Genomic DNA, 24,770 nt, shown 5'->3' on the forward strand with positions numbered 1-24,770 from the left:
CACAGGTTATCAAGCTGTTTGTTTAGCACCTCTATTACATGTTTGTCATAATTTAATCTCAAAGAATACTTCAGTAATTAATTGAGCAAAGTCTTATATTATGATTCAATTTTGAAACATGAATATCAAAAACAATAGTAATCTTACATTGTTGTCTAATTTGGAGAATGTAGAATAGAATAGCAATGTTGAAGGTACGTCTTTGCCAAAGATAGCCTTTAAGATCAATTCTATGTAAGAATCAAAATTCGATGGCCACGCATAGTCACGGATTTTCTTCATACTTGACAATTTGATAGACTTTGATGAGTAAAAAAGCCTAACACCATTAGTTTGGTGCTATGTGGTCCCGTTGCCATGGTAACCGAGGGTAAAGATGTAAAAAAAGGCATTTTAATGCTTATTTGAGAACATACTGTGAGTAATGTGCCGATCTTGAGGTTTCCAGGGTAGAATATATCATTAAAAATAGTTGTCATTTTTCAAAAGAAAGAAAAAAATTGATGGAGAAACGCACATTTTTAGAGGGTTTCCATGGTTACTAAACATAAATTTTAAAATCTGTTTTTTCATTTAATTTGAATAAAAGGTGCAAATCTTGGATTTTTTTCTGATTTCTTTTTTTATGATTTTGCAAGTAAAAATTCAAATATGAAAATTAAGAACCGTTGCTATGGTAACAAGCTTAAAAATAAGGAATAATTTAATTTTTTACGCATCTTTGAATAGATATTATTCACTAATTGTGAATAAATATATAAGGTCAAAAGATGAGAAAAAAAGCATGTCCTTTACTTTAATGACACTTGAAAAAAATCTGAAATTTTCTAAAAATAACTGCCGTTGCTATGGACTTTTCAAAAAGTAAGAATTTCTGTGTGATTTTTTACGCAACTTAATTTTCCATAGCAACAACACTTCTCTGTTGCATAACAAAGCTTTTTGTGGTATATAATAAAAATTTAGATTTATTTTTACAAGTTCCAACTAAAACAATTGCAAAAATATTCTAAAATCGGGAATTAAAGCATATCAAAATCATCTTCAATTTTTGTTTTTCCTATTTTTTGGCCTTGTTGCCATAGTTACGGATGTCAATATTCATAATTAGATATATGTGGCATTGACACTGTATTGATGTAAAAATTTTACAGTTTCTCATTTCGGCTTATTAAAAAACCGCATAAAATTGATTTCAAATATTTGTAACGGTTTCCATGGTAACATTTTAAAAGTAATGGTTTCTCCATCAATTTTCTGATATAATTAAATAATTGAAAATAGGACAAAGGCTGTTTTATGTCTTTTATAGTTTACATTAGTGGGCAAAACTTTCTGATATGGCTTCAAAGTAGGTAAGTTTTGGTATTTTTTTATCTTTAGCCTCGATTACTATGGCAACGGTTACCCCCAGCAACAAACTTTTAGTGGTTTTTTGCGTTTTACACCAAGGTGTGTCCATGTATGAAATAAAAGGAAAATTGGTGACTATGCGTGGCCAAACCCTTTTATAAATCATTGATTCTTACATAGAATTGATCTTAAAATCTTTCTCTTCACAGTGTGATCTCGTTAAATTGCAATAATGGTCAAAGGTTCTTTGTGAAATCATATTTTCATGTGATATTGGTTTGTTTAAAGAAAATGGAACAATAAACCTTTGGGCATTTTGTGAATATGGTTCTTTTTTTTCATTTTTCTTTTTTTTAAGATAAATCAAACATTAGATTTCATCATCTTTTGATAAAATTGCACCAATACTCTATGATAAGGCCGTTGGGGCTTTATTGGGTTTGACCATGCCTCGACCAAAATTATCACCTCATTATACTCAAAGAATGATTCTTTATTCCTTTTCTAATAAAGATGATTCCAGGTAAGAATTTATGAATTACATCTAATCGTTAAATACGAAAGTGGTCCGCCACACTTGCGCCTCCTTTTCAGTGGTTGGAATGTTCTAATTTCTCAAATAGATTGTCTTTATTTATCAATCAACAATTTTTTTTTCAAGCACACTGGATGAAGATATATAAATGAAAATTGATGAAGATACATAAATGAAAATAAATTTTCTCAAATATACTCTTTTTTATTTATTAATCAAACGGTGGTAATCCTAATTTTGTAATACAATAGTATTCATAAATGTGCCATGTTATGTACTACAGCTAAAAAAAAATTCTCAAATTAGCAGAAAATTACTTTATTATGATAGATAGCATAAGAAGAATATAATGGGTAAGTGAAATTGGAAAAGAAGTACATGTATATGCAAATTTGGATAGAAAAAACTATTCCTAAAAACGTAATTCAAAGTATGAATAAAAATCCCAGGCTGATTTGAGCTCATGACCTTGTGGTTCACAAGCCCAACACTTTACCCACTGAGCTATGATGATATTCGACCAAATCCAGTGATAAAATTAGTTTAAAAAAAAAATTTAAATTGTCATCTTCTGATGTAGTCTCTTAAAAAGTATAAATCTAGATGTAGTGAGGTACTTTAAATGCACATTTACTAAGGATTCGATGTATATAGAATGATCTGATAATTATACGATATCATAGCAAGAGATCACAACAATATCACAGAAAATCAAATCAAAAGTCTGAATACATGTAACATATGTTGTAAAACATAACACTAAAAAAAAATATGAATAAGCTGATAAGCATAATATTTATCAATACATGTAGTATCATGCGTGCATGCATTCCCATAGCTTTGCATAAATAAAGCAGTGGGTTGAGGTTATCAGTACATGTACTATCTACTAAAACAATCAAATTTTATCATCACAAATATGTGTATATATTTGCAAAAAAATCACTCACAATTTCAAAATTATCAAAATAAGACAGTGTCATTATAAAATTATATAATATACATGTACATCACTGTATTAACAGATTACAAATCAGCTGTTTGTATTCAAGAGATTCTCAATTTTTTTTAATATCCAATGTTTGATCACCAGTCAAACTATTACAGCCAAGTATGCATATTCATTGCTTGCTATCATCTTGTGCCCAATTTGCCACAGCATTTGACGCTTAGCTCTAGATATTAAGTTTGAGGTCTTTGGCCAACATGGTGGCTGTGGTATTGTGCATCTCGTCTCTGTGTTTCTTAAAGTTTTCAATGGCTGTTGGTCTGGCATCTTCCCAGCCATACAGATCTCTGTAACGAGACAGAGATTAAGGTACATATATGTAGCATTGGTAGGATTTTAACAAGAGCTTGGACTTTGGGTAGTTGTGTCAAACGGCAATGTGACATAGGCCTGTCTAATTCATTGTTGGCCATATAGCCATGGCTCCTTGAAATCAAAAAGATTTGTCTAGATTTTCAGTCGAGACTGTGCAATCTTTGTATATTTTGCTTGAAACCAGCATCATGTTTTGACGCTAGAAATAGATATGGTAGATACGTCCTACTGAAAGTCCATGCCTTGTTAGAATGGTTCTAAATGAACATGGTTCATTTAGTCCTTATTTAATACACTATAAAATGCATATGAGTAGATCAAAATATAATTCTGTACAATATGTACTGGCATACCATTGTGACCTTTATGACTTGAGGATAGAGTCTGCTGCTTTTTTTGTTTTTATTTAATTACACATACTTTTACTAAATGCATGTGTCAATTGACACAGTGGTCCATCTTCTTTTATTGAATGTTTTTTTATCCATCTCTGTTCCCCAAATACATTTATCAGTTGTCAAAATGCTTTTGCTTAGCATGATGACTCATTTGTTAAAAATGTGGAACACAAAAAAAAGAACTGGTAAAACTTTAATCTCATATGTCAGCTTGCCTCCCATTCCAAGAACTTACCCATTGGAATCTTCACAACAAAACACAGGTTGGAAAATATTTCTGCGAAGAACTTTTAACTGACTTACGTAATTATCTTTTACAAAGAGCCTCTAATTGCACTTACCTGTACAGTGGTCGGACAAATTTCATCCTCCCCTGCTCGTTGACGAAGTCTAAGACTCTAGGAATGGCCTCTTTCCATTGAGCCTTAATACACAGCCTCAACCATCTGTATAATATATCATAAAGTGTAGTCAAGGCTTACAGTTTATAGAACATATTATCAAGAATTAATTTTCCTGATGAAAGAAAACATCCAATTTATTCAACGGAGTTGAACGTTAATATTTTTACACAAATATAACATACATCAAGCATTGTTGTTTTCTATGATAACATTAAGCCAAATTCCTTGAAATTTATGATGTGTACCAATAATTTCAAAATATTGCAAGACTTATTGTACATTTCTAAGGTTTCCCATCATTAGATACTTCAAAATAAAAATCATACCTGAATCTGACTTCTGAGTTCTTCACATCATTCAATTTATACAGCTCGTTCATCTTCTGAACTTTGATGAGGGACAATGGGGGCTGCCAAAAAAAAACTGACATTAAAAATGTTGCAAATCAAAGCAGATGAAACAAGAAAAACTCAAATCTTACTTGCATCAATGACTAAAAATGATAGCTGAAAAAACATCAACAAACATGCTTCTAAATAGTTAACTCTTCACTTAAAATTTTAAGGGGCCTGGATTGTCATGGCCATAAGAGACTATATGAATTTCCTTTAAAAGAAGAGCTTTGAATAAAGATTTGTAGGAAAATATTCAATATGAATGATAGCTTGTGGCTGAAGATATCATGATAACAATTGTAACTAAAGGTAGATCTGAAGGTTAATTTATTGCACATCCAGACTCCTTAATTCATGTCTCTGAATGAAAAAAAAAATTTCAAATGACCTTGATCATGACCCAATTGCATTACCTTCACTAACACCTCTTTATGAACATTCTTTAACTTATATCTCATCTGAACAGAGAACAACATTTCAAGACTTTGATTAAAGTGCATGATGTCTCTATTAACATTCTTACCTGTTCCACAAGGAGAGCCAGGAATTCCACGACCTGTACAGAGGTCAATGAGGTCAGGTCACTGGGGGCAAACTGGTCAAGGTCTTGGTCCCCAGAGGTCGACCATCTCTGACAAAGTTGTTTACAGGGTACTGCTAAACTGTCATCATATCTGAACAAAATGATCAAACCGAAATTATGGGAGTTATGATGTGTAAAATAAATTTGTCAGTAAAAATGTCCTGAATTTACATAGTTTAAAATTTAATGATTCCTCATGCAAATATTTCTAAAGTTTACATATATGCACTTGTAAAAACACATCCACAGTTTTTCGTGAACAATTTTTGTAGCTTCTATGCCGTATAGATGAATAGAATTCTGCAAACACACACAAGAAATTTAAATTTATTTTCACAATTGAGCAGATGGGTGCCAACACCAAACAACTTGATTTTGCAAATTTGTTTTATTCATGGCCTGCCATAATAATTGTTTAAAATGCCAGTACTATAAGTGCACACCTGCCATCCAGGAAACCACATTTTGTGTTATAAATTCATGTCCAATACTCAGAGTATTGTATTCATTATCGTAAATGCTACCCCTGCATTGGTCCATGGCAGAAAAAAACAACACTGAACAAGCAATGCCGTGGAGATTGCTTCATGAAATACTCACTTTGGTATCACTGGGGGCATGCCCTCACTGTAGAACCACTTGTCCCACTCCACACCATCTAGAACCTCCCTCTAAATGTGAATATAACAATAGTCTTCATAAACAATTCATCGCGCAAAGATGTGAACCCTTTCCTAAGCTAATATGCTCATGATACACTTCAAAATTTCTAAACCATTGCATACATAATATCATATATAATATATAATATTCTATTCATATAATATTCTCCAACTCCATATAATGACTTAATTCACTGTACAGATGTATATTGAGCTTTGGTGAATATTCCATATACTGTAAGTCGTTTTAATTCCACGGTGTAAAAATTTCACAATTTCTATTAAAGTACCAATCACGATGGTTTTAATTTCACGCTGCTTAAAAATCAATTGATATAGAATATAAGCATTAAAACATTTTTGAAATCTTATGATAGCATTCACGATGGGTTAAATATCGCGAAAAAATATTAAATCACGAACATAGTGAAATTAAAACCATCGTGATTATTTGCCAATCTACAGTAACATCACTGTATTCAGGGATATTTTTGCTCTGTGTTATTTCCTCCTTCTAAACATGCAAATGGTTTCACCATGTCTTAAATTTGCCCAGACAAGATTGTGTACTAAAGAGATAACTTGGAACATTGGAATTCGCCAAGTTTTAAATTCACCCCCCGACGAGGGCAAAAGGGGTGAAAGGGGGTGAAAATAGAACAAGTGCGAATATTTCGCTGTGTACAGTAATGACTTCACTGTACAGATGTATTTTGATCTTCGGTGGACATTCCATAAAACATTATGCTTAAAAATATATATATATATATTATTAAATCAATAAACTCCAACACATTAATGTACATGTACATACCTTGTCTTGGAAGTAGGAGTAGAGGAACTCTTTCCACTGGTCCGAGTCAATAGACTGCTGTTTGAAACTCTCTATGTACGCTCGCAGGAATTTCTCAAAAACCTCTGTAATGTTATAATATACAGTTTAAAAAAAAAAAAGTGTTTGCATTTGTGGTAAACAGATGCGATCACACCTCTATTGAAAGGTATGAACCTGTATACTGCCCTAGTTTACAGTCATTTGTACATCTACCAGAAATATGTAGACACTGAATTTCGGAAAATATTCATATGCAGTGCAGAAGTTCAAAGTCACCAAAAGACATGGATATCTGCATAAAAATCATGTCACAAATTTTACGTGAAAATCAGATATATTGCAGATAAAGTTCAGATGACAGATTTCACAAACACTGCATCCTAGCCCGATACAACTAAATGGAAATCTTCTGTAAGAACGTTAAAGTGAAATTTACATGAAACTATTTTATACAAAATTCATGTAAACTTGTTACGGTATGTGAACATTTTTGTGAGCTTGTTGTGAAAAACACAGCATCCTCACCTGGACCCCCAAGCAGAGTCTCCAGATAAAATAACAGAGTGAAGCCCTTCTCATACGGAACAATGGAGAACGCATCATCCGGATCCACTCCTTTGAGGTCAGGGATCAGCCGAGTGTACGGACCATTCTTCAACACTACTTCCTGAATATAAAGTGAAAGAATCATGCAATTTGATCAAATTAGGTGTAAAAACGAACACAATTTATAAAATTTAATTAAAAGATGTGTAGCCAGTAGTACTTTAAAGGTACTTATATGAGATGTAATGTGTACTGGTATTTATCGCATTCATATGGATGCAATGTAATTACCGGTTTAATGAATAAAATTAATGTATGTTTTGCATAACTCTGTATGTTCACAAGACTATCATAATTTCATCTCAACGAATATTAAGAACATTTACTGATCACTTTCTTTGGTAATATATGTTTATCTATATGGTGCCAATATTTATAATCAAGGCTGGACATATCAATATGAGAAAAAAATCAACCTTAAATATTCATTCAGGGGATATAAATGATGGTGGTGGGGGGGGGGGGGGGGGGGGAGATTGAAAACCTACATGGTATAATCATTAACTTCTACTTGATAAAATTCCCTGGATCTTCCACTTATACATGTACATGTATAAAAATGAATGATCCTATTAGTACTGTAGGGTTATCAAGTCAAATCAGTTTTACAGACAGCAAAACTTTTCTAACAGCATACAGCCAAAATTTGAATTTTAAAACCAAGATTTATTAAATAAATCTTGGTTTAATTAAAGAACAGGCTTCAGTGTATTACAATTTCTTCCTTCAGTTCTTTAAACCCCGCCAAAGCTCGAAACTGCCGAAGAACCTCACTGTCATGCAAAGCCTTTGTGATCTTTCTCTCCACAAACATGGTGTGACCTTCATTTAACCTGAAAAGGTCAAAGGTCGGGAGTCATTTTCATTGGTATTCATTGAATTGGTTTGTGGAGAGAGAGAGAGAGGGCGACAACAGAGAGGTTGGATTTACATGTATTTAGTGAATAAACCTCTTTCATTGGTTTTTGAAAAATATATAATCCATTTGGCAAGTTTGATTTCTCAGCTGAATTTTTAACTTTCAACATTTCACTGAATAATGGTGAAAGTTTTCCTTGTCAGTTTCACCCCGCCTTAATTTCCGCTACCACAAGATTTTCCATCCACACATCATTTTTAAAAAAATTATTAATTTGCATAGGTATTTTTAGAAAGCCTATCTCTCAAGGTCTAACCCCCTCTGACTATTTACAATTGTTTCCCTGAGGTCTTTGGCCCTCCCTGCGGCCATGAATTGAGACAGAGCGTCACTGTTGTGTAGTCTTCCTGTGATCTTTCTCTCCACAAACACAGTATGACCTTCATTTAACCTGTAAAGGTTAAAAGGTTGCATTTTCAATTATATAGACCAACGAAGGCACTTTACTACACTAAAGCTATAAATGAAGAGATTTGCTCCAAAGCTTGCTACATGTATGTACCAGTAAGTGGAAGCCCATTAGCATAAGTTTAAACACAATTATACATAAAATATTGAAGAAGGAAGGGTCCATTGATTAAATTATAGACTTTTTTGGTGGCTGTATTTTTTCACAATAGTTCTGATATATAAAAATATATAATACTGATGGACCGACAATAGTTCATTACCAGAAGTGTTCCCAGTTTTTGTTGGTGACAAGGTTCCCTGTCCAGCTATGGGAAATCTCATGAGCCACCACATCAGCTAACGATTTGTCCCCAGCCTGTTAAATTAGTTAACGTCATTTAAGGCTTCTCAAAAATAAAAACAACCGCATTTGATCTAACATCCATTTTTGTAGCATTTAAAGGTTGAAATGCTCATTGACAATGGAACAGCAAAATAAGTAAAATGTTTGAAATCATTTACAAGGTCAGATAGGTGCGTGCGTACTTACCAGGAGAGTTGGGGTCACAAAGGTCAAACATGGGTTCTCCATCCCACCATAGGGAAAGGACGGCGGCAGTACAAGTAGGTCGTACTGACCCCAGATGTATGGCCCCATTAGGGCCTCGGCCGTCTGAAGCATCTTCTCTGTCTAGTTAAAAAAACAAAATAGTTTAATTATGTTTACAGGACGAAAGTTAATAAAGTTAAAGTTATACTTTATTCCATGTAATGATTAATATTTAAAACGACCTTGCGCTATCAATTTTCCAAAATTCTTAATTATTAATAATTTTGTAGAATCACGTACACTAAAACAAACAGGCATAGAACTCTGTAAATGACTCTGAATTCTAAACTCAGCAGCATGATAAGTGCATCATATATGTATGTAAGTGTACTTGTACAAAATTATAAAGCATTGATTATTTTTTTTTTCACCTCAGAAAACTCAAAAGCTGCTGCTTCTATCATTTCCCTCTCAGTCCAAACTTTCGATCGTGGCCCAATTGTCCTGTTGAATCAAAATAAAAATTCATGTTAATTTTTTCATTTACAGTTTTTAATTACAGTTATTAGATCAATAAATTTATTATCTTTCATTATGTAGAAATGTATTCTTTTTTTTTTTTCAAATCCAAGGTTTAATTTCAAAATGGATGGATTGCATAAACTCCAGATTGTAAAGACAGAGTTATTCCCCTTAAAATGTGTTCAATTTCTTGATGAATTCCAAGTAAATGTAATCAACATGAGAGTCTTGCAAAATTTTATATCAATTGGTCTAAATATTTATCCACCAAACAAGAACTAAAGACAGACATGAAAAAGGAAAATATCAATTTTCCAAATCTTAAGAAAGAGACATGTAAAATCATTTTGGAAACAACTGTTCTTTTTATTCACTGAGAGAAATCATATGTTACCGAGACTCTAAATCCCCTCCTACAATAGCAATGAGGTAAGTGGGGATGGGAACTTTCTGCAGGAACTGGTGAACCAGTTTACCACTGTCGGACGGGTGAGGCTCTGGTTCTGACCTTACTGCACTCATCAGAATGGTGATGTCTCTCGGAGCAGTCACCTGTTTAAAGAACAATTTTTTTTTCAAATGACCAATTTTTTTTAAATAGGACACAATATCGCACAGGGATAGAAATATTTTTTTTTACCGTTTGGCTTAATTTTAATAGATAAGAATTTTATTGGTAAATTAAGAATTTTCAGTTCATTTATTTTAAAGATTTAAACATTCATAAACTGTTTAATTGCTACTGGTACATCTTAAATAATATGATTTTTAAATAAGTTATGTTCATGTTTGATTGATCAGATTCTAGGTTATTTACCTTGGCAGTGTAAGGCACCTTAATGCCTGGCGTATCCTGGCAGGGCACCATACTTCTGGCATGGATAGCCTGCAATAGTCAAACTCAGACCATATACAGGAACATAAGGCATTATGTGAGAAAAAAGGACAAGAACCATTGTAAATTAATCTCTACATATTATGTATTCAAGACTCTTGTGTGATTCACATAAAAATAAACAATACATATATATTAAAATAAAAGCAAGCAAAACTTGAAAACAAATTTATCATAATATGATCAAGGAACTGATCAGGAACTTCATGCAGTTTCATCAAAATATTCCTAAGACTTAGATAGGATCTCTTCTACTTTTCTTCTCAACAAAAGATTTTTCACGATACGTTGCGTTTATCTCAATATATTATGAAATACAATAAACTTATGCTTCATAAAAAGCAGTTTTACTTATCAATATAAATATTTCAAAAAAGAGCACCAACCTGACATTGACTAAACAGGTATGGATGCCTCTTTCCAGCTGTTTGTTCAGGTCTCAGCCATTGGAGAGCGGAGCATTGAGGGGAAGTCTCATAATGCACTCGAATCTTGTTGCTGAAATATGTCATATACTGTTATAAATACAGTCCAAATATACAGAAGGAAAAAAAGTAGCATCATGAAATCCAAGTACAATTGCATATTGACATTTCTTTGATCTGTTAAATATTAAAGAAGAAATTTATACATACATAGCTGTGTATACATATATATATATATCAGTTGATCAGAGAATCAAACTACATGCAGGTATTAACTATTAAACACTAAGTATTAAATAGTCCAAAACCATAGTTATACTGTTAAGTACTGGTAACAGACAAAAATAGCTTACGTATGTAAATTTTATATAAATTTTATTGAGGAGATAATTTTGTTGTACTATCTTGTAATCTATTCCCTCTTGAAAGATACTGTTGAACATTAAATCCAATATGCAAATAGGCAAACAGTTATAGAAAATTTACGTCAGTATCTTTATAGTCCCCTCCAGGTTCTATAACTAAATTGAATCTTAAATCAGCTTTTGACCACAGAAATGTTTCCAGTCCCTTTAGGGGTAATTTGTTATACAACCTTTTTGATGAAGAGACAGGAAGTTGCACTTCCAGCTTGGATCCGAAACTGTCTGTCTTTTCTCCTAAGGTAAACTTCAGTTCCTGACAGTTATCAGCATCCGTGATTTTATTAATGGTGATATCTCTTGTGTCTAAGACCTAATGAAATATTCAAATCTGGCATCTGAATTTAAAATTGTATTTATAGCCAAGTATAACAGTATTGTATAATTATGCCCCTAGACATTCAGTTTGAAAGAATGGCAATTGAAAGATTTTAAATTAGGTTTAACTAACAAAAATTGTTTATCTAACAAAATACAAAATACTGAGAGAGAGAGAGAGAGAGAGAGAGAGAGAGAGAGAGAGAGAGAGAGAGAGAGAGAGAGAGAGAGAGAAATTTTACCAAGTTCTGGACTCCATCTTTCATTCTCTCCACTGCTAAGTCCACATAGCCACAAAGCTTCCTTGAGTCAAAATCCACCTCCAGATTCAAATCCAGATTGATCACTTTACATTCATCAGGTCTGGCAAATGAGCAGGGGTCATCTGGACTTAGAGCTGCCATATCAAAAAGCTTTTATTCCTGTAAATCTGTAAATAATTGTATGATCTTTAAAAAAATTTAATCAAGACTCAACAAGAAAAAAATGCGTGCTGACTAATTAAGTTTGGATGAAACTTCAATTGCACTATTCTGGGAAGGAATTAGACAGTCCATGGTAGAGAAATTCGTATAAGTTATAAAAGAGGTCAGTTTTTAGATCAAACTGCACTACGACTGTCCATGGGTATCGTACGCAGTCGTGGTCCCGAGTCCGCATATATACATATATTTTCCCGACTCTCTTAGCAGGATTAGAGAACATATATATATATTGGCAGTGGTAGATCATGATATTCAGAGAACAATTTTGCAAAGTTTGAACTTTAAGTAATAAGCTTAAGAAAGTGTGCAGTCATACACTGTGACTGTATGTACACCACCCCCGCTTGTCTCCTCACCTACAGCCATAAAACATAAAGGTGCAAATTAAATGTAAACATGCATATTGTAATTGTTCTGGAAACTGTATATCTCGTTTATTTATAGATTGTGTATTCACTTTTATCTTAAAATTAATGACTTTCTTAGCTTTTAAAAAACTAACCTTGTGTGCTTTACATTATATATTTAGTCTGAACTGACATTCCACCTAAATTAACCTGAAAATTGAGACTATCAGCTGGCTACATAGAAATATAGGAATTGAATTTTCTCATTGATTTCCACTGCATTATTTACTGTCAACCAGAGACATAAATAACATTGTTATTTATGTCTCTGTTGTCAACCGAACATAACACAGAGAATTAGAGATCATTACTATGAATTGTCTAGTCAATGGACCCTACTTTCGTTTTCAATTTTAACACATACACGGCTGTTTTATGTTAAAAGTTGATTTAAAAAATGCATTTTCAATAAATGAAATTAAAATAATTACTTAAATTCTCTATGAGTCTAAATTATTGAATCCCTTACTTATCAACGTTCAGAACAAAGCACAATATTAAATCATTGAACGCTTCACGCAGTTTCGGTTTTGATGCCGGTGAATATCAACAGGAAGTGGATTCCATGTGGTGTTTTTGAATTTCCGCTGCGCGAGTTGTCACGTGACATTTCCATCCAGCAGTTCGGTGGGATTTATGTAAATGGTGAGTGCGATGCTTTACTGATGGAGTTTGATTTCTGATAAAGGTATGATGAACATCCGTAAATATTACCATGAAAAATCTCTTGTGAAAAACCTTTCTTCCGTTTTTTGTTTTTTAAAACGTTCTAAAGACGATCCATGGATGTTTACATGTTCCATGGTAACAATATTCGATAGACTTTCAGTAGTTGACGAAATGTCAATTACAGTTTTATTGCGTTTAGTTTTTTCTTTTGGTTGAATGCGTTTAAAATACAACTCGTATTTTTTTCTTTTTTAATTTCTATGCTTTTAAAGCGAAAACTTTTTCGAATGATTTTTACATGTCTTGTTTGTTTAAACTTTTGGAGATCCTTTTAAAAAATCTATATTTTAGTTGCATATCGAACAGTTAGTGTATTGAAACAGTTTTGCGAAATTCACTTATCCAAGTTGAAGAATCCCCTAGAGCTCGTTAATTATTTATACTAATTATATTCATCTACCCGTGGATGTTATTTTTTTTTTTTCATTTAAAATACATGTTTATGTTACTTAATAGTGCATATCATACTAAAATTACAATTACAAGATGGAAGTGTTTATATGTAGTTAATGTATTTTTTTTCCATTATTTTTATTTTTTAAATGGAAACATCATAATTATGATACGTTAATTTTCAAATCTTTATTGTTTTCTGCAACATTAATTTCTTTCATTTTATATCTTATTTTAAAATTCATAAGAGAGAGTTTTTGCCTTAATTTTATTATAATATGTTTGCCTTCTCGACAGAGTGATCAATTAATCTCTTCTCTTTATAAAATTGCAAATTTGGTTTGATTTCGATACAACTAAATTCTATGATTTTTTAAGTTACAGTTTATATAATTACCTGTGAATAACAAAATATAAATGTAATTTACAGTTTACTTACTTTACTTACTTAGTCCTCTTTGTGCTGGTTAGCACGTAAGGTTGTAAATAATTTATAGTTTTGGTATTTGTAATCCTTGACAAATTAGGACAGTTTTGAATATTTTAATTATTATGATTTCATTGTTGTAAAATATCCTATATTTTTCTAGTCACTAAGGTCCACATTTGCCACCATTTTTTTTAAGGCTATGCTATACTATAATTCATTTTAGGCCATTAACATTCATTTTATTAATAAGCTATTTTATATATTAAATAACGATGTGCGTCATCATCTTAGTCAATAGAATTTTATGAGATTATGTATAACTGGATGTATTTTTGTAGAATTTTGTGGTGTCAACTCAACCACAAAAGATTCAATCACCAAAAAAAAAGTTTTTATTGGTTATAATGGTAATCAATTTAAAAATTCCATATATATATATATAAGTACCAGGAAAAATAAATGTACTTGAGTAAGTACATATTGTGAATTCAAATCAGTGGATTTTGCACCTGTGATCAGGAAGGAAATACAGATTATACAAATATAATTAAAATAATATTTTCTATGTGCATGCAATACTGTTCATTCTTCAGTGAACATCTGCAGACTCATTTATTTGATTTCATGACAAAAAGATTTATATATCTTGATATAGGACATGTTGATTATTTTTAACTTATAAAGATATCTTTTTTTTTCAACAGATAATATATATATATAGCTCTTGATCAGGGATTGAATTAGATGTATGCAGGTATATAATATCATTCCAAGAAATAAACTTTTTTTCCTAAAATTTTGACAAACTTGCGACATCTGATACTTGTGATAAAATTGGCTATAAGGTATAAATAATTGCTGCCCACTCAAAATTATTAGATTAATGTTTAATATGTTTAATATGTTAATATACCTATGATATATACAGAAGTTTTTAAGTGTGTACCTTACGCATATACATTAAGATAAATAAAGAAAAGAAATAAAAAGCACGATAAGTGATTTCTTCCTCTCTCAAGCTTGTCAAAATATCCATTGAATGGGAGTGATGTAAAATCCAGAACTGCATAGCGATAATTTGTCCTGATTAAAATGCAGGGAACAGTTGACTTGATTATATTTAAATGACAGCAGTGACTTTTTCAGTTAATCTGAAAGGAGGCTTGAAATATAGAAATTAAATGCAGTATTTAATAGATTTAAATCCCCGTTTTTGCAAAATGCAGTAAGTATTGAGTTATTAATAAGAAGGTTTTGGAGTCGTGCCGATTTTTGTTGTTTAGTAAAATTAATCCTTTCTTTAAATGTCTTACATTTCAGATGCTTGATATCTTCAACATGTTTTTGGAGAACAAAAGAAGAGTAACACATACCCAATTGGATTAACAAGTGAAAGAATATTGTTCATATTTGTAAGGTGATCTAATTAAATCGTAACCTTTTGATTTGAAATGTGTAAAACTCGGGGTAAATATATGGAGCTTCTCCTGTTGAATTCATAGGAGCTAATTAATGCTCTTATTAAAGTGCGACAGAACACCCATTGGATGGTTTCAAATGAAAATGGATCAGCAATGTTATTACGAAAATAAAACCGGCTTGATTATTAATAACTTAATACAATGCAAAAAGCCATGAGCCATGCATTATGTGTGGGGGTTTTCGGTGATTGGTAACTCCGCATTGTGGATGAAATACTTGTGTTATTATTTGGCTTGATCGAATGTGCTTTCTGACGTTTTCTTAGTGGAGTATGGGAAACAGGTGTGGCCGAAAAGAAGCTGATGTGGATTCAGCATGGCAACAGCAGAACAAGGAGTTTGCGACAAACCCTGTGTACAAATACGTAAATTTTGCCGGTGGCGGGAAGTTGATAGATGCGTACAAGACAGGGGGAACTGAAGCAGTTGAGAAAATTGCAAAAACGGAGATTCTACCGTTTTTGTACAATAACGGAAATGGTGCTATTATTACTAGGTTGGATCACATAAAATGGCAATGCCGTATGCAGGCTAAATTTACGGTAAATATTACTTTAATTTTATTTATTTGATTTTACTTATTTTATGTTTAAATTCATAATATGACATTTACATCTTTTTGACATCGGAAATTTAAAAAAAAAATGTGTTTTGCAGGTACCGACTTATTCACATGAACTAGATAGGAACTTACAATTTCATTACTTATATTTTAATATATAATTCTTTGTAATAATGTTCTATTTAATTGTTAATATTTTGATAATTATAGGATTTTATAATTATAAACTTTCTTCAAAATGCCAAAGATATGATATGGCTTAATAGACTGGAAAAAATTATGAGTTACTGGTACTTTAAATTTTGTCTCTATAAATACAGAGAGATAATGGGATTTATGACAACAATATGTCTATTTTTGCATTTCATCATGGCTATTGAGAATTGAATTATGAAAAAAGAACGAATTCAGTAGCTCAAGAATTTATACTTGTTTAAGTAAAACTGAGATGAAACTGTTTATCATAAGGCCTATTTATAAAGGACTTAACAGTTAATAGATGTTCAAACTCCATAGCTATTGAATATATTTTTATGATGTATTGACTCGATTGCAAAAATTTTTCTCACTCCAATTTGTGGGGACATAATTTCGGTGGAGGCAAGTTGGGGATCATTTTATTCTTGGGGATGTAAATTCGTGGGCAAGAGTTACCCCCAAAGGCGATGAACGATGGTTCCCCACGAACAATGATTCAGCCTCTGAATTAAAATAAAGGTTCAATAATTTTCTTAATGCCTATGAAGGTAAAGTGTTATAGTAGCTGCATTCAAAATTGTAGCAACTAGCCTAGCCACTAGGTCGTAGATATCTATCTCTATTGAACGGACCGCTAGGTTAGCCTCTAGGTCTCAGATTTGAAGTTAGAAATATCAACTAAAGACTAATTACATCAATTGAAAATAATTTGTTAATTTCAAGCGGAAATCATGTTTGTTACAAAGTGGTAACTAAGGTGGCATTCTTGATTTTGATGCCTAGCACAAAATATTCAGGCTACAAATATCCACGTAGTGGCTAGGCTAGGGTACCTTTCAACTACATAGCCTTACGTAGCAGCTATGATTTTGAACACAGCCCAGTAATAAGTTGAGGAAAGGAAGGATAGATTCATAGGAAAGTGGTCATCTAAGATAAATAGTAGCTGCACTAGACAGAATAACCTTCAGCTTAATTGCTACAATGCCATGCTCATCGCACATAAAACTTCATAGTTAACAAATATACACATTTGGTTCCGTTCTTCTGACACAGTTTTTTTGCTTTCGATCCAGTAGTATAACGTCACCATTTTATTTTGGTCCTCAGATCTGTGACATTTTTTTAAATGCCCAGTCTCTGTTTTGTCGTCAGAGCCAAAAAAAAAAAAAAAGAACTAGAAATAATTACGGATATGATAGCTTGTAATTAGGTTTTTGTTTAATGTAGCGTAGATCTATAACTAACTTAGAATCACGTCATTGGGTGATAGAAGCTCGACTGTAAATGTTTGAATGCCAGCTCTACTGAGTTGTAATGTCAATAAAAAGCCAGCTCGGGGGAGAAAAAAAAAATGAACAACGTTTTGCAAAACTGGATACGGCTGACGTAATTGTTAATTGTGTAATGTGCATTTAATAAACGACCCTGTTATAAGACTATAGGAATGATATCAAATTGCACGAATATATATGTACAGGTTGTCCTTGATTTATTTAACCCCTTTCTGCTTTGGCTGGTGTGAGTGCTTAAAATATTGCCGAGGGGTCGATTGGCAAAGCCTATCATAAGTGTTTAAGTCTCGCTCAGAAAAAGGCATTGATTTTCTATTGATTTTATTATTACACCTTGCTGGTAATTGAAAATTTACCATTCAGATTGGGCTTCCAAAAATTTATTTTACACAATGAACTGTGTGTGTTGGTCAGATAACAATTGAATGTATATATATAAATATAGGCTCTGTTTAACTTATTGAACACCCCCCCCCCCCCCCTTCCAGCAACCCAAATCATACGTTTTAAGGAGGTTGGAGGGTCTATAAATTCGTAACCCATACGATCTACCTAAAAATTTTAGATATAGATATTGTAGTAATAAACTATCATGGAGTGAAATAAATCCTATTCATGTTTTAATAATTATCTTTATGCAAATTAAGCTCTCCATAATAAGGAAATAGCAGATACCAAGCATTTTAATATATACCTAGATGACATGTAAAATTGACCTCATTCCCAGCTGACTATTTGGGACCCGATCAATTTTTCCAAATATGCGTAGATAGCTGAAAAGTTAAATAAGGAATGGCACACCTCCATTTTGTGGTTACCTTATCTTTGGAAACAATAGTAAAATTGACCCTAAGCTATAATATATAACCTTATAATCACGTTTTTTCTTGCACATTTTTGTTGTTTAACGGTGCAGCTAATGATAAGGACATTATCATTTATGTAACTAAATGTATGTCATTGATTTGAATAGTCCTCTAAAATTTATGTTTCGGATGTGAAATCAATTTCATTTTCCAATACTTTTAAACTAACTTATCAGTTTACAGACATGTACTTTCTGAACGTTATCTCCCGCCCCACCCCCCCAAAAAAATCAGACATGCTCGTATATATATATACACAATTATTTAATAATTTATCTGAAACATTCAGAATTCCTTTCATTCAGCAGTGTATTTCGCCCAGAATTTAAGAATTTTAAATCTTTCATTTTCTGCTTCAACAGTTATTCAATTTTTTTTTAATATGTTGTTTTTTTTTTTTTTACAATATTTTTTTTTGGGGGGGGGGGGGGGAGGGAGGGTGGATACATTAGATACAACAATGTGCTAGATCTGAGTTACCGGATACATTTTCTACGGAAAGTAAATTGGAAGTCCCACGATGATTCTTACTACAGCAAAACTCGTTTATAACGAATTTCAAGGGACCATAGAAAAAACTTCGTTATAGCCGTAATTCGCTATACGTTTATAACGAATTCGTAAAACATATTATAGCGAATTCGTTATATATAAAATGATTAAGGGTTTTTCCGGCTAACAGTTTCCTAAACTATTGTAAGTTATAAAATTATTATTACTGTCATTTACAAAAAGTTTCAATATAACCATTTCATTTCAATTTAAAAAAAAAATTCCGTATACTATTTGAATTTGAGTATTTTACATATGCATCTTAAAATTGCATGTTTCTTCAATGTATTTTGAAATGGAAAAAATTCGTAATAAAAATGATAAAATACGTTTAAATTTTGCCAGCGGGGGTCTTAAAATTACTTCGTTATAGCCGTAAATTCGTTATAGCCGTGTTTGTTATATACATCAATTTTCTATAGGTTTATAAAAGAAATTTGCCGGGACATGAATAATAATTCGTTATAGCCGTAAATTCGCTATATCCGTGTTCGTTATATTCGAGTTTTGCTGTATTATCTCCTGTTATCATGGTTATCGCAGGGAAAAAAAAGTAGGGAAAAGTCCTCTTCATTAGCTGACATTAATTTTTAATTACCCTGTACTTCAAAACATGATAAATAACTGTGATGAATAAACCTATACCTATTTACTGTCGAACCTTGTTAGCGGGGAGTCAGATTATATAATTCACTGGTTAATGGTGTGTGCACTGCATGCAATTACGAGTGAATTAGGCGTGTTCCTTTTAGTTGTGTTATTGCTAAAATATTCTTGATCTTCGTTAATGCCTTTAAGTGTAACACTAAGTATTTACAAGATGTTTATATAGTGAACGACATCCAGATTTGTAAAATACGTCTTTGGACCATGTGAACTCTAGTTCGAGATCACGCAAGCTGGATATTACGTTGAGCTGTTCGTTGGCAATGAAAAAATACATAGATCTATGAGTGAAAAACAACTGTAAAGCTGTACTAAGTGGGTTATGTTCTGTAATCTACCTTGTTGACATTAAGTCTATTATTATATAAAATTTATGGGCTTAATGGATTCAACCAAAATGTTTTTAAATGCGTTTATTTTTCAACTTTTAGATTATTTTAGGCTCTTTTTCTACATCTAGCTGTCATTGTAGAATCTTATTTTGTGAATTTAATTGGGAGTTGATTTTAATCAACTCTCCTATGCAGTTACTCTGGCAAACCGAAAGTGAAACAGTGTTTGGACCTTAAAGCACAAATCATCACCGCTGACAAGTCTTAGTTCTTGAATATAATAGAAAAATTCGATGTAATGTATGCTGAAGCATTGTTTTTCAAGGAAACTTATCTATAAACACTTTGAAAATAGTCAGATTATATATAATACGAACAATTTAGAGATTTTTGTAGTCTCATATATTCCTACGCCAGAGTTTAATATAGTCTTGTTCAACCAAACGCTTGGCTCTCTCCGTAAATCTCCGACAAAGAGAGAGGCTCTCTTGCTTGTCGGAGATTAATGGAGACAGCTGAGCATCTTGTTGAACGAGACTGGAGTTCAATATCAATAGTGCTTGGATCCATACAATTTTTAGAATTGTTTCAATTACTAATATATAGTTTAAAATCTATCTTTAAATATTACACAACATCATTCATATGGAGTTTCTCTAAATTCTTGTCTGAAAAGTCTAATTGAAATTCATATTATGAAAAAAAGCATAATTTAAATACAGACTAGACACTAATTGCCACGCAAATATAAGTTGATTTTAAAATAAATGATAATCAATAAAATCAACTCCCGTCAGTACTTCAGTACTTTGATTGTAAATGATATTAAAGTCTTGAATTACTTAATTGTAGGTTATTGATATTTTTAATGTTAACTATGATTATTTTCATCAAAACCCACACAAATATTTAAATTTTAATTGAATACTCAAAATAAATGTAGATATATATGCAGTTTGGCATGATAAAATATGCATGCGATGAAAGGATTATAGTGTTTGTAATTTCATAGCACCACCACTTGGAGTTTCCATTTTTGAGTACTTGGCCAGACCATTCCTCTGTCACCAGTGCAAAGTATGAGGTCGGAACGTTTACCTCCAATTTCCCATGTTGACACACTAACTCCTTCATGATAACAATGTTTACCTTCAAATCATTCAGTTGAAATTGGTTTGAAAATAATAGGTTTAACACAGATTAACCTTTGTTTAGATATATCTGAAAAGAAAAAAAAAGGGGGATATGAAAATAGATTTGTCTCCCCTTGTTCAGGAAAAAAACCCTTTTTACTCTCCCTTTGTTCCTTATAAAGATTTTTAGTCCATATAATCTTATAATCTGTTATGATAGGTTGAATTGAATCCCCCCCTTGTCATGCTTTGTAAGATCAAACATTAGTTTGTCTATTTAACCCTGGCCAACGTCAGTTCAAAGGGGCAAATTTGGGACAACTGGTTATTTGGGTGACGGGAGAAGGTGGGTGGGTCAAGTAGTACTAGAATTTGAGCACATACAATCACAGACCTGTCTGTTTTGACAGTACAGTTAGTGATTTGTAAAATTGTTGCAGTGCTGCAGATTGAGTAAACATGCAGCTGTATTTTTTATGATAGTTGCAGGAACCAAAGCCTATATGAATAGCACCAATGCATACTATAATTTGAAGGCTGAAAATCAGTGTACTGTGAAATGAAAATACATAGCTTTAAGGTCGGTAGCGGGTTTAAAATATTGCACCCTCTGCGCAGGGTATTGCGCATTACTGTTGTAAAACACAAATTTAAAGTAAAATGTTTAATGATACACGTTATCATGGAACGTTTTTATTTCAGGAAAATTACTTATCAAAACATTTTTTTAAGTGAAATGAATCGTTAGAATAATGTCAGAAGTATTTCAATTTTTTCGTTGCTTCTTCAAAATCGACGTTTTTGTTGTCGGAGTCAACGTCTTAGAATGACGTCAGTTGAGACTCTGACGTAACAATTGACAAAAATTAACGTCGTGCATTTTCTATTACAGCGTCAATAATTTAAATCAAAACTATAATTTGCAAAATAAACACATATACACGAACTTTTTATGTTCTGTGTGAGTGGAAATGCATTTTTTCTTCTTATACAAATAAAATTAAATTTGATTCGTAAACATCCCTTTGGTTTAAACAATTCTATAATGTAAAATGGCTGGCACGGCACATTTATAGGATCAAACTATGAGGAAGGATAGCTTAAAAACCATCCGCTCAATTTCGTTTTAATTTGGCAAACAGTTTACTTATATGTTAACCTTCCATCGCTGAAAATTTAAAGAAAATCGTATGTTTGTAATTTTTTAAATATGAAATTGAAAATGAAAACCCTCATTTTCCTGTATAATCCTATATAAAATGTCAGTGATGAATCGGACATTCGACCTAATTTGAGCGCGACAAACAGATAAACTATCCGGTCAATTTACTTTATATTTTGTACATAGTTTACTCATAAGTTGACATTTCACTGTAAAAAAATTAAAGGAAAGCGTATGTTTGAAACATTCTCCCCCGAGACTCCTTAAACATCAGTGAACTTATTTTCCTTCATGCAGGTACATGTTTATTGCCTTTTGACTTAATTTAAGTTATAGGAATAACTTGAACAATTTAAACAAAACATATTTTCCCCTCCCAATCAAATTAACAAAGGTTACGAAGAAAATAGGATTTAATATTCTTTAGAAGGTTAGATTCCGGGTTATCCAAATTCCCTAGTTTTCCAAAGAATGTCCATACTCCAAGGGATATAGAAATAACAGTTCATGCGATTGAACATTAACCAATTTCAAACAAGAGGGGCAAAAATATACGTACAAGTGAACTCAAAACAAAATCACAATTTACAAAATATAGGAGACTGTCAATTGTATATTTGTCATAAAAACTGCTACATGTATCACAGTCAAAATGCCCATTGTGACTATAGTTAACACACAACATGATTGCCGATTGATGGAGGTAACTCCAGCAAAAAAAAATTCTACAGAAAACTACCTATAAAAGATACAGCAAGCCAAATTATTATGACAGCTACATACATGACTAGGAAGCAAGTTTCTATTGTTTTGTTGCTGTTTTATTTTTTATCGGTTTATATATTTATATTTTGTATACTTAATACATGATCATCATTAACTTATTTGTTTCCACATGCAGGGTTCAACAGTGTGGGAGACTCGAACAGACGAACAGCTGCTGAATGAGTATAAAGAGGACTACTTCAACAAAGTGGTCCCTCACGAGGCATGCTGGGACCTAAACAAGAGGGGAGGGGTCGGGGAAACTCCATTCCAGATCCTCTATCTGGTGGACTCGCCCGCGCATCATGCTGTGGGGGAAATCCTCCTCCGACTCTATCCTAAACTCAGCCTGGACGTGTATGAAGGGGAGGAATATTTTGGTAAGTTTTATGTCACTAGAGAATATTGGTCTTTACTCATATACTGTATACAATGTTATTTTTGTCCCCGTGTAATTATTGCCCTTCTACTCTTGCAAACAGTTCGCCCAAGCCGCTTTGAATAGTTGTGTCTATAGTGAGATAATTTGAAACATTTCAATTCAACCAATCTTAAATATGATTCGGCCGCTGACAAAAAAAACCCCTCAAACTTTTGCAACTTTTTTTTTTGCAACAAATTCCAAATTAATGCCAATATGAGAGACACTTAAAGGGTTTGTTAGTGACTACGTTGATGACTATAAATAATTGCGACCATAGGGATATCTTGCTTACTTGCAGTTTTAAATCACACAAGAACAAAAGTTGTTATATCGTGTATGTATACTCTATACAAGGAAATATTTGTCCACATTTTATATAGACAGGGTGAATTCAAGACAATTTTTGTAACAGTTGAACTTAGATATCTCGAAAACTAGTATCTCAAATGCTATGGATATGTTGAAGTGATTTGTTAGTCCCAACCACTTATTTTTTAAGTATTTTACCCTTGATATCTCGAATACTCGCACATCTTGAAGTTTTTAAACAGTCCCATCTAGTTTGAGATAACATAGTTTGACTGTTATTAGAAAGAGTATCAATTTCTAACTATGTCTTGCCAAGCGAAATCATTACCAAGTGTAGAAGGGCAAAAAAAAAACATGGGACCAAAATAGCCTTGTAATACAGTATATGAATTAGCAGTGGATGTATATAAATGCATACAAACCATTAGTCGGTGAATTAACATTGGGGGTAAACTGTCAAAATCAGTTGTTTTATATGACCTAAACTCGTTGTGTATATAATCAGCAGAAAGTTTCAATGGATTTTTCCATCCGTTCTGACAGTTACAAAACTGCATGTCAAACATGGCTGATTTGAGCAATTTATGTGATGAAAAAGTACTTACTGATCAAGTGTACATTTGATTAATCATGCATTTTTAATAAACAAAAAATGTGAGAAAGAGAGATCAAGAGAGAGAGAAATAGAAAACCACCTGTGTTTTAAATGACTATCAACACACTTTTTCTCATTAATTGGTTCATTAAGAATTTATTTTGGATGCAAATTGGTGACATCTCTACTTTATCAGAAGAGTAAGGGATGTTTTGTCAATATTCTGTTTTATTCAGCAGTTTTTGATATTTCACCATTTGATGCAAGCAAAGCATGATGGGTATTGATTATCGCACCCTTTGCCAGCTCTGCCGGGTATATAATGGAGATTGCAGAAAAACAGAGTTTGTAACTTTGACCGCGCCAGTGTGAACTGCTAGAACTAAATCATTTGCACAGTTCAAGGGGAACTCCACGTAAGATTATTACCATGGAAACTGCAAAAAAAAC

At 32.4% G+C, this 24,770-nt stretch overlaps 2 protein-coding genes across 9 annotated transcripts in view; one reads left to right on the top strand and one right to left on the bottom strand.

The window, feature by feature from the left end:
- Positions 1 to 2,067: 2,067 nt before the first annotated feature.
- Positions 2,068 to 13,017, bottom strand: LOC128159391 (leukotriene A-4 hydrolase-like). 4 transcript variants are annotated; one of them, XM_052822464.1, is made up of 17 exons: positions 12,898 to 13,017; positions 11,779 to 11,966; positions 11,392 to 11,531; positions 10,758 to 10,869; positions 10,294 to 10,362; positions 9,871 to 10,028; positions 9,386 to 9,458; positions 8,955 to 9,095; positions 8,686 to 8,780; positions 7,811 to 7,928; positions 7,015 to 7,156; positions 6,469 to 6,572; positions 5,593 to 5,663; positions 4,933 to 5,083; positions 4,341 to 4,423; positions 3,952 to 4,056; positions 2,068 to 3,184 (listed from the first exon to the last, which is right to left on the bottom strand). In XM_052822464.1, the coding sequence occupies exons 2-17, from the start codon at positions 11,938 to 11,940 to the stop codon at positions 3,064 to 3,066; spliced, it is 1,845 nt and encodes a 614-aa protein (XP_052678424.1). In that variant the 5' UTR covers positions 11,941 to 11,966; positions 12,898 to 13,017; the 3' UTR covers positions 2,068 to 3,063. The 4 variants fall into 4 exon arrangements, with proteins under 4 accessions (XP_052678424.1, XP_052678425.1, XP_052678427.1 ...); XM_052822465.1 differs by having other exon boundaries at positions 12,860 to 12,988; XM_052822467.1 differs by having other exon boundaries at positions 11,779 to 11,958; positions 12,898 to 12,984.
- Positions 12,999 to 24,770, top strand: part of LOC128159390 (uncharacterized) — a 54,019-nt gene continuing 42,247 nt past the window's right edge. For 2 of the 5 annotated variants that reach the window (XM_052822461.1, XM_052822460.1), the window contains exons 1-3: positions 13,019 to 13,116; positions 15,301 to 16,003; positions 23,129 to 23,372. In XM_052822461.1, coding sequence (XP_052678421.1) covers positions 15,734 to 16,003; positions 23,129 to 23,372 — 514 coding nt within the window. In that variant the 5' untranslated portion in view covers positions 13,019 to 13,116; positions 15,301 to 15,733. Of the gene's footprint in view, positions 13,117 to 15,300; positions 16,004 to 23,128; positions 23,373 to 24,770 lie in introns of all 5 variants that reach the window. The other 3 variants (XM_052822459.1, XM_052822458.1, XM_052822463.1) reach the window with 3 other exon arrangements.

Source organism: Crassostrea angulata, chromosome 8 (genome assembly GCF_025612915.1).
Source record: "Crassostrea angulata isolate pt1a10 chromosome 8, ASM2561291v2, whole genome shotgun sequence".
In the NCBI taxonomy this organism is placed as follows: domain Eukaryota; kingdom Metazoa; phylum Mollusca; class Bivalvia; order Ostreida; family Ostreidae; genus Magallana; species Magallana angulata.